At 36.8% G+C, this 10,023-nt stretch overlaps 1 protein-coding gene across 13 annotated transcripts; it reads right to left on the minus strand.

The window, feature by feature from the left end:
• Window positions 1-697: 697 nt before the first annotated feature.
• CTXN2 (cortexin 2) lies at window positions 698-9,666 on the minus strand. Of its 13 annotated transcripts, XM_042940506.1 has the most exons (5): window positions 9,361-9,378; window positions 9,049-9,115; window positions 7,800-7,834; window positions 2,119-2,205; window positions 698-1,500 (listed from the first exon to the last, which is right to left on the minus strand). In XM_042940506.1, the coding sequence occupies exon 5, from the start codon at window positions 1,441-1,443 to the stop codon at window positions 1,198-1,200; it is 246 nt and encodes an 81-aa protein (XP_042796440.1). In that variant the 5' UTR covers window positions 1,444-1,500; window positions 2,119-2,205; window positions 7,800-7,834; window positions 9,049-9,115; window positions 9,361-9,378; the 3' UTR covers window positions 698-1,197. The 13 variants fall into 13 exon arrangements, with proteins under 13 accessions (XP_042796440.1, XP_042796439.1, XP_042796436.1 ...); XM_042940505.1 differs by lacking the exons at window positions 9,049-9,115; window positions 9,361-9,378 and adding an exon at window positions 9,464-9,666; XM_042940502.1 differs by lacking the exons at window positions 9,049-9,115; window positions 9,361-9,378 and adding an exon at window positions 9,464-9,666 and having other exon boundaries at window positions 7,800-7,897.
• Between the last annotated feature and the right edge of the window lie 357 nt (window positions 9,667-10,023).

Raw genomic sequence — 10,023 nt, forward strand, 5'->3', positions numbered from 1 at the left:
CCTCCTTGAGGTGTGGGCTTGGTCCAGAAGATCAACAGCCAACACAGAAGTATTCTAAATCTATTAGGAGACAGAAAGTATCAGGGAATCATATCTGACACAACTGGTTTTGGAGTGATCTGAGCAGTAACCATAGTTCTAAGATATATAGAAATCTTGAGGATAGTGTCTGGGAGCACAGCATGATGTTTACAAATAATGACTCTGACATTAGACTGCCCATATTCAATTCCTAACACAACCACTCTCTAGCTTGATGACCCTGGGAAGTTATGTAATCTCTCTCAGCTTCAGTTCCTCATCTGTGACACTGAGACAATAAAATGGAAATAGTAGTGTTGAACTCAAAGGATTCATAAGGGGATCAAATCACATAGTAAATGGAAAGCACCCAACTTGGTGCAAACTCTTAGTAAATATTAGTCATTCTTTTTTCTGTGTGTTTGGCAGTTCTGTGTTCTCAAGTGGCACAAATAGTTTCATATTTATTTATCTCCTACTATATTCCTCAATTTGATAACCATAAAGAGTCAAAATTTTGTAGCTGTTAAGAATTTTATAATAATATCCTATCTTTTCATTTATCAAATGAAGAGAATGAAGGTTGATCAAGGAATAATTTACACTAAGCCATTGCTTCTTTAGGTTTGAGAATCCTTATTAGTATTACCAATGAGGATAATAAATGATTGCAAGATATGTTTCAACAAGGTTTTTATGGTTTTCATATTGCTTTCACATTCATCTTACATCACTTGGTCCTCTCAACATTCCTGCAAGATATGCAGGATAGGTTTCTTTATCCTTGTTTTTGTAGATATGGAAAGGTTCCTCTTAGACAGCTTTATAGGTCATAAAGCTTCTTGGCTAAGTCAACATTAGAATTCAAACCACAGAATTGGGACTCCTAAACTGAAAAAATTTTCATAACATCCTAAATCCTCATTCATCTCAGATCTCTGGGTTTCCCGATACGTTCACAGAGTTCATAGGGCACTAGAATTGAAAGGGACATTAAAAATCCTCTGGTTAGCTTCCTCACTGAAGTCCATAGAGATTAGATGAGTTGGCCAACCATACATGTTTATTGAATTTAGTGGATGAAGTGAGCCTCTTCCAGCATGCCTGAGGAGATTACAGTTGTATCTTCCATGGGTCCCAGTGGCATAACTGTAAAAAACCATAAAGGTGGAACTCTCACGCAAGTGCATATTCAAATGTCCCTTTATCAAATTCTTCAACTTCATCTTCCCATGTAGAGGAAGGCATGCTACTGTACGGGTCTAACAGGATTTTGAAGCATCTAATAATAAGAAGTCCTAAGAAGATACACAAAATCCCTACAAAAGCAAAGCCAGTTTTTTGTTCCAGAGTCAACGAAAAAGCTGATACTTCATTGACGCTCATCTTAGCTGAAGAGTTGCCACAGTAGGTACTACTCATTATTCACTGTCACATCATTATGGCTCTTCAGAATTCCTGCTGGAGTCACCTGTTGGCCTAAATACAAGATAGAACTCAGTTTAGTGTTATTCATATACGGTATTGAGCAGGTAATTGTTTTCTAAAATCTGGCAGTTTTCAAACCCTCTTGACTTAACTCACAAAAGATGTGTGAAAACATCATCAGATATGGATCAGCATCAAATTAGCATTGGAGATGCTATTTCTATTGTAGTAATTACTGAATTGCCTCGGTGGGCAAATGAAACTGTACCTACATGCACTAAATATAAAATCAGATATGAAAGTGAATATTCAAATAATGGACCCTAGAAGTTTGGATTCATTGTGAGATGGTTAAGTCACTACTTCTTTGAACTGAATTGTCGTCTAATTTTTACTTCATTTTTGCATGTGTAGATAACACCATAAATAATCATAGTGTGTGAGCTGGTCAAGCTCTCTAAGGTCCATGTTCTAAGGTCTGTCTCCAGTGCCACTTTGTCTGATACAGATTCTGATCCTTTTAAATAGGTATAAAGTCTCTCTTTTCATTCCCTTAGCTTTCAGATGTATGCACTTGTGTTTTCTTCCCCACTACCACTCCGTATGCTAGATGTTAATTTCTTAAAGAGGTAAATTGTGTTTTTAAAATTATTTTAATAAGAGCCGTACCCAACAGAGCATCCTGCAAGTAGCAGGCAACAGTAGCTGTGGATCATTAGCCATTGCCCCGCCATCCCCATTAGCTTTCAGAACACCCTAAATGGACATAAAATCCAAGTTAAACAGCATGTTTTCTATAAACATTCAGCTTCACAATGAGCTCCCCAGTTCTCTTCCCAACCAGAAGCTTACTCCTAAGCTTGTACTCTACTGAGATTTTAAAACTACAGCAAAATTGTTCAGAAAGTGTATGTTAGGGGCGCCTAGGTGGCTTGGTTGGTTAAGCGTCCGACTTTGGCTCAGGTCATGATCTCACGGTCCGTGAGTTCAAGCCCCACGTCGGGCTCTGTGCTGACAGCTCAGAGCCTGGAGCCTGTTTCAGATTCTGTGTCTCCCTCTTTCTCTGCCCCTCCCCTGTTCATGCTCTGTCTCTCTCTGTCTCAAAAATAAGTAAACGTTAAAAAAAAATTTAGAAAAGAAAGTGTATGTTGGATTGAAGCAAAACAGATTTTCCCACTTGATGTGTTAAGTTAATTAATTAATTAAAATTAAGATGAGTTCATTAGATCAAAGTTTACTAACACACAGCCACCCTTCTTGAGAGGACTGTCATTAAATAGCTTATCATCTAAAAACTGAGAATAATAGATTGCTAGTGTTTGCACTTTTATTGTTGCTTTTTCTAATAATTTTTAAGAATTATTTATTAAAATGACCGACCCTTCAGATTTTTTTTGTATTCAATTTTCAGAAAACCACTGAGACAGAACAGGGATGGGAGGTAAGGAATAAAGAAAGGTAATTAAAAAGAACAAAACTTGTAGCTTTCAAAGTTATTCACCAATGAATAAACCAGTTAATATTTAATGATATTCTTTTTATTAAGGTTTGGATTACAAAACAGCTTTATCTTTGTCTTCAAATCTTAAGTGTCAGGAATATTTAATACATTCTGGGGTATGCTGTTATTTGACTTTTTTAATAAAAGGAAAAATACTGTGTTCAACTTCTCTGTTAAACTTCTTTCCATCAAATCATTTTTTTCTGCCCTAATACATATTGGTATAGACTATACTTTGGTTCTTTTCTTAATTTAGTATCACTTAAGTGGCTCAGAGTGATTTCTCTGATTGACCTCTTGTAAGTACTCCTTATCTTGTAGAAGACATGAGACTGGACTGAATATCTAATGACCTTGGGACTTAACTAGAACTTTTTTCTGATGAAATTTCTACTTTTATTGCTTTTGTCAGTTAAAGGTCTTTTGCTGAGATACATACATCCTCTGGTTCATTTGTTTAACAAGTAGAGAAACTGAAAAGCAGTATATTTATACATGGAGATGCTGAACCAAATATTTGTCATGTAACAGACTGATTCAGCCAAGTAACTAGTCTGAATTCTTTCTTCACTAGAGCCATGACCTTGCTAGGCTATATCATTTGATAATTTCAGAGAGCATGTGTATAAGAGGAAGCAATGAGCCTGGTTTACTGATGGACACTGTGGTGTGTACGACAGGCTCCCTTCCATGAAGGATTTATGTCCAGCAGCTGGGAGTGTTGCCACCAGATGGTCTTTGGCTGTAGCCCCTTTCAAGGAGAGCTGCCTCATCCAAGGTCACTTCAATTCCTAAGGCAGATCATTTTTTAAATATTTTTAAAAAATATTTTTATTTTATTTTTAAGAGAGAGAAAAAGAAAGAGAGAAAGAGAACATGAGTGGGGGAGGGGCAGAGAGAGAGAGGGAGGTACAGAATCAGAAGCAGGTTCCAAGCTCTGTCAGCATAGAGCCTGATGCAGGGCTCAAACCCATGAACTGTGAGCTCATGACCTGAGCTGAAGTCGGAGGCTTAACCGACTGGGCCACCCAGGAACCCCAACTGATAAGGCAGACCGTTTTAAATGTCTGATTAATGTGAGAGCAAAAGACCTGATCATCTTGACACAAGGGAGTGCAACTCTAAAAAACCATTCTAGCTCTAGAGTTGTTCATGGAATAAACCAAGACTGTCACTGGTTCCACGTCACAGCTCGACTTGTGCCGATTCCTGCCTACTTTCTCACTCTTCCACAGGTGTTGAGCCCAAGGGCACTACTTAACAAACATCCTCACACTAAACTCTCAGAGTCTGGTTTCTGAGGACCAAACGTAATAATCGGTGGTACAGAAGTGAAAACATCTGGGCAGTTTTCATAATCTACACTTTTTTTACCGAGTTAATTTTGCCATTATGAAGAAACAGCCTAAACTATGTATAATTATGATATTAGTTAACTTTACATGTTTTTAAAAATCATAATGTAGAAAGAGACACAGGGTCATAGCTGATCATTAGAAGAGTTAAGTCAGTTGGCTCTTAATGATTAATCCACTAGACTCTGTTATTCTTATTAAAACCTATCGACTAAAAAATAAATAAATAAATAAATAAATAAATAAATAAAACCTATTGACTGACCAAACAAACAAACAAAAAGGCATTTACTAGTTGTAGCAATAAAACACTCAATTCATTTGTCAATATTAAATTAAAACACAGTATCTTCCTAGTTAGAGATATAAAATTATGCTTTTTATCACAATCATCTAACATAGGAGATAATGCTTTGTTCTGAGAGTCTCAAACAATCTGTGAATTGAGCTACTTTACTTTTTAAAGGAAAAACTCCTACTTCTCAAGTACTGGTTACAGTTCCCAGCATATCATAGATATCCAATAAATATTTTAATTGAATCAAAGTAAATTTATTGAAAAATATAATTTTTTAAGAATAAAGTTCTGGGTCCTAAGAATCTAATTGTTGAATATCCAGAAAACATATTAAAAACATTTAACATTTAAATGTCAAAATGAAATGAATAAAAACAACTTTTATTTGATTTCAAAAAAAAAATTGGCCTCAAAGATAAGTATCAAAATTCAGCAGCTCATTCAGAGTTCAGTGTTTCTGTTTGTTTTTATCAGGTTGATTAATAAGAACATTCCTGGAAAGATTCACATGATTTGTACTCAAAGTGATTCTAGCCTGTAAGGGAGAGGATACATGCACAAACAGGAAAAAAAAACGGTATAGGCTTCTACAAACAGAATAAAAGGAAAGGAGGAGCAAACTTGTATTTAACATACACTGTATACCAAACACTGTTTTACATATGTTATTCTATTTAACCCCCATAATAATCATACAGGGTTAGTAGTATTCAACATATTGATGAAAAAAGAGATTCAAAAATCAACAAATTTAGAGGAAATAGATATTTCACCCATTTAAGGATCAGGAAAGTTTTTTTTTGTAAAAGATTGTATTTGAGATGAGTCTTGAAAAAAGACAGAAGATTTAGATATGCAAGGAAGGAAACAGCATGACAATGAATATGAAGGCAGAAAAGTGCTGAATTTATCCAGAGGAGCAGTTTGTTCAGAGCAATTTGATACAAGCAAAGAGGAATATGGGAAACAAAACATTGAAAAGGTAGGTTGAGCCAAAATGTGAAATCTCCTGACTGTCAGGCTAAGAGTTTGCAATTTATTTGCCTAAGGGCTGACTGGCTTGGTGATGAGACAAAATAAACATAGATTTCAGGGGGGACATCATAGGAAATAAATGTTCCAGGTTAGAAGTAATGAGGGCTTGGACTACAGGGTAGATGAGTGGGAGAGGAAATGGGTTCAAAAGATGTTTATAAAGATATGAGGGATAGTTTTGGCAAATAATGGAAGGTAGTGGGCCATGGAGAGAGGTATCAAAGATGACTCCACTCTTTTAAGCCTGAACAAGTGTAAAGGCAATGTTTTCATCAACCAAAATAAAGAAAATACAAGCAAAGTGTAAATTTAGTAAACAAAGGGTTTAGTTCTGGTCTTAGTGAATTTGTTGTGTTTACATCTGGCACATAATAGACATCAATCAACAGGCAGGGTTTTTTTTTCTTTTTTAAGTTTATTTATTTATTTTGAGACAGAGAGAGAGAGCATGTGGACACTCGTGGGGGAGGGGCAGAGAGAGAGAGAGAGAGAGAGAGAGAGAGAGGGAGAGAGAGAATCCCAAGCAGGCTCTGCACTGTCAGTGCAGATCCACACAAGGTCTCTATCTCAAGAACCCATGAGATCATGACCTGAGCCGAAATCAAAAGTCCAACGCTTAACTGACTGAGCCACCCAGGCACCCCTCAATAAACAGTTTTAAATAAATTAATCCAGCTCATTTTGCCCTGCATAAAATCACTGCTGGGGAAAACATCTTAAGGATATTATTGCCAAATAGAGTTTGTGGGGAAGAATGCCTCCAGGACACAATTTAATACATAGAAGCATTTACAGATCAAAACTTAAGGAAAGAATTGCTGAGTTTTTCAGGAAAGGGGAGACCAAGGAAGATGACAAGTGTATTCTAACATTTGAAGAGTTATCCTGGAGGAAGCCAGATCTACTTGTTCTGGATGGATCCAGAAAGCAATTTTGATGTCATCCCATTAAGGTTCTATTTGCAGTTACCAAAAAAGATTGAAAATGAAAGAAGCCTAGCAATGAGCCTCAAAGAATCCCTCTCTTACAAGAAGAAAACAGGATCTGCTAGTAGAGTTGTGTAAGGAATGATCAGAGTTCTAAGTGAATCTGCAGTAGGAAGTTCACCTGGAACAAAGGAAGCTAGAGTTTCTGAAGGTGCTGGTAAACAGTGTTGAATTCTTCAGTGGTGATGGAAACAAGTGCTGAAAAACAGGACCCTGGGTTTGGCATTCAGACTTTTTTCACTGCTTTTAAAGCTTCAGTTGAATGTCCAGGGGGGACAATAATTGAAGAGGGTTTTGGAGTGATGGGTAATGAATAAATGAAGCCCAATGCTAAAAGAAACTTGACAAAAAGGAAGTTTTACTTCCTTTACTTCCACAAAAATTTAAGTGCATAAGTCTAGATCATTAGACTACTTATTTCCAATAATAAGGACAGGATTATATATTCAGCTGTTAAAAGTAGAGCCAAGTAAATACACTTGGGGTTCAAAGAACTAGGAAATTTCCATTTTTAACCAAAAATTGGGTGACAAAGAACAGAGGTTTTATTAAGATCTTAAAAGGAAGAACTTGGACTTTCATATTCATTTGAAAATTCTGCCTTATGCTAAAGATGAAAACCAAATACAAGTCAAGAAAAACAACTAAAAGGATAATATTTAAAGCTTGAAAAAAAGCCTGTCCATTGCTGTATGCTGTGGACAGACAAGCAAATTAGTAAAAAGTTAAGCAATTGCCTAACAATGTGTTCAGCAAATAGATGCTCTTAGTAATTTAAGCCATATGTGTAGCAACTGAAATACCAGTATTTATAGGCCTAAATTTTTCAAACATTTGCCCAAACTTTCCATTTTACTTGCTCTGTGAAATGAATAACTTATACTTTCAACAGCAAGTAGAAAATTTTTGAGAATATACTGCTAAGTGCAATGAACTTTGTACCTTTCTATTGATATAGAGCATAATTAGATTAAAAAGTATTGTTAGTAACAAAATATTGTTAAAAATAAATAGAAGTCTCCAGTTACAACACTGATTTCTTCATCATTAATAAGATATCCAAAATTACTCAACAATGTGGATAAAAGATACATTTTACTTTCTCTAGTCCATAGAAGAGATGGAAATGCAAAACAAATCAGTATGCTCTGTAAAACAGACATTTTAATGCCTACCTCAGAGGGAAAACATCATCTTAATATCTTGTTTACTGGGAAATAGAAAAATGAGAGACATTCAGAACATGAGGTTACAAAACCATGATAAATAAGCCCTGTTGAGAAAAAAGAAATGAATTTTCAAAAAAAGAGTAGATGTAGAATTATGTGGTAAGAGTCATTTTAAACATCCTACACCATAAAATATGGGTTAAAAGATCAACATTTAGGTCCTTTAGAAATGAGCAATTGAGTTGAAAGTACATCATTTCCTTCATGGCAATTATCAGGAGCTGGGATTTCTAAGTCCTGATGAGTCATAGGATTGGGCCAACAGTATACCAGTAGACCAAAAGGCCAAAATCTCATTCAATGGCTTTGTAGTTAGTAACCAGTAAACAAAGTCTATCTTTGATCAGTCATACAAATCATACCATTGTGAGTAGTCAAGCAAATAGTATTTTTATACCTAATATATATATAGCCCTTCATACATGTAAATGTTGTGTTACTTTTTTCTTCTATGAATAAGCTTACTGATTAGAAAGATAAAATTTCACTTTTTAGAAACATATAGTATGCATGCAACAATGTGCAACTGCAGAAACCAATATTGAAGAGTATATGCCCATTAAAAAAACAACCTCTAGCATTTTAATCAACAGGTTTTTTCCTTTGGTTTATTTATCTATTAATGATAGTCTAAACAGTTTATCTGAAATAACAACTATTATATTGGAATATGGTGTTCTTGGTGAAAAGTATTTTGATGTTAGTTATCAGATATAGTAATCTTTAATGCTCATAATATGGATATTCATGATTTCATGGAATGAGAACTATAAGAAATATCAGGCTTAAAAAATAATGAACCCTCCCATACGCACATAGACACATCCCCCACTCTACATCAAGGTTATTAAATCCTATTCAAAGTAAACAGGGAAAAAGAAACATTGTTCAGTCTGCTTCTGCACAGAGCTAGTTGATCATTAGGAATGGAATGTGTTGGAATCAAAGGAAAACCTTAAATTACAAACCCAGATGTCTTCATCATGATCAAGTGCAAACATTTCAGGCCTTCCCAGAAATCCAAAACCTCAGGATCTGCCAGAATTGCACCCCCCCTCCCCCACCAACCTTTCAGATTTCAACCTTAAGAGAACTTCCCTCTTAAGAGAATCTTCACATAGCTCCCCAAGGACTCTGACATTCAATCTTTTCGAAACACTGGAAATCTGGTCTGAAAATTTTCAAAATGTCTTACTAGAGAAATGTAGACTGTCATTATCATTCTGCCTTGTTTGTCTCCAGTTCTCTTTGGACATGTTAAACTAAAGAAGCATAGCATCAGCAAGCTAACTGCACACACACATTTTTTTAAATTTATTTTTTCTTTTTGGCAGCAGCACCAGCACTAGCAGAAATATCAGGGCTCTATCCTCCTTTAGAATTTGAACTGACCAAACCTGCAGGATCCATTCGTGAGCCCCCCTACCCCCCGCCCCTGCCCCCACCTCACCACCCCCCACCCCCGCCCTCCCCAGCCTCCTTTCCCACTCCTTAGCTTCATAAATACAAGAGAATGAGGACATGCTTCTCATCTGAACCTGCACTGGAACCCTGTCAGTTAATGCGGAGGGTAGGGGGAGAAAGTTACTTCGAAGGCAGCGATGTCTCACCTTCCATGCTTGTTGCCATGGAGATGAAATCCAGCCAGTAGACTTAAGTGTTGGCAGGTTTGTCTGTGTTCGCTGATCGGTTCGGTTACAATGTAAAAGGCGTGTCCTGGGAACCTGCGTGGAGTCACAGTACCGTGGTTAGCGCTCTCCTGGCCTACGTGTGTAAATGTCTGTATCTGCCGGTGAGAGATAGAGGACGTGGGCGCTCGTGAAGTACGTGTGCGCGCGCGTGTATTTGCAGGAAAATGTGCCTGATTTATTCGTTGTGGCAGAGTGTAAACATTGGCGCGCGCGCGCGTATATGTGAAGGCATCTGACCGTGTGTGTTTGTGAGACCGAGAAGAGTTGGGAAATGAGAAGGGGGAAGGGAATCGGCCACCGCAGCAGCAACAGGCTCTATCTATTCTCAGTTTTGCTAAAAAGAAAAAAAAATAGGTGCTCATTTTCACTCATATCACACTGCAGGTTAGCAATCGGAGTTCATCGCCAATTTAATTAATTTATTGTTAAGATCCTTGTTTTCCTCTCTTCTGCAGCAGCATCTGTACCGCGGGCATTTT

Source organism: Panthera leo, chromosome B3 (genome assembly GCF_018350215.1).
Source record: "Panthera leo isolate Ple1 chromosome B3, P.leo_Ple1_pat1.1, whole genome shotgun sequence".
NCBI classification, from domain to species: domain Eukaryota; kingdom Metazoa; phylum Chordata; class Mammalia; order Carnivora; family Felidae; genus Panthera; species Panthera leo.

What these genes read in the sequence shown, in the direction of transcription:
- CTXN2 (XM_042940503.1), bottom strand. Translation starts at nt 1,443, where the DNA reads ATGAGTAGTACCTACTGTGGCAACTCTTCAGCTAAGATGAGCGTCAAT.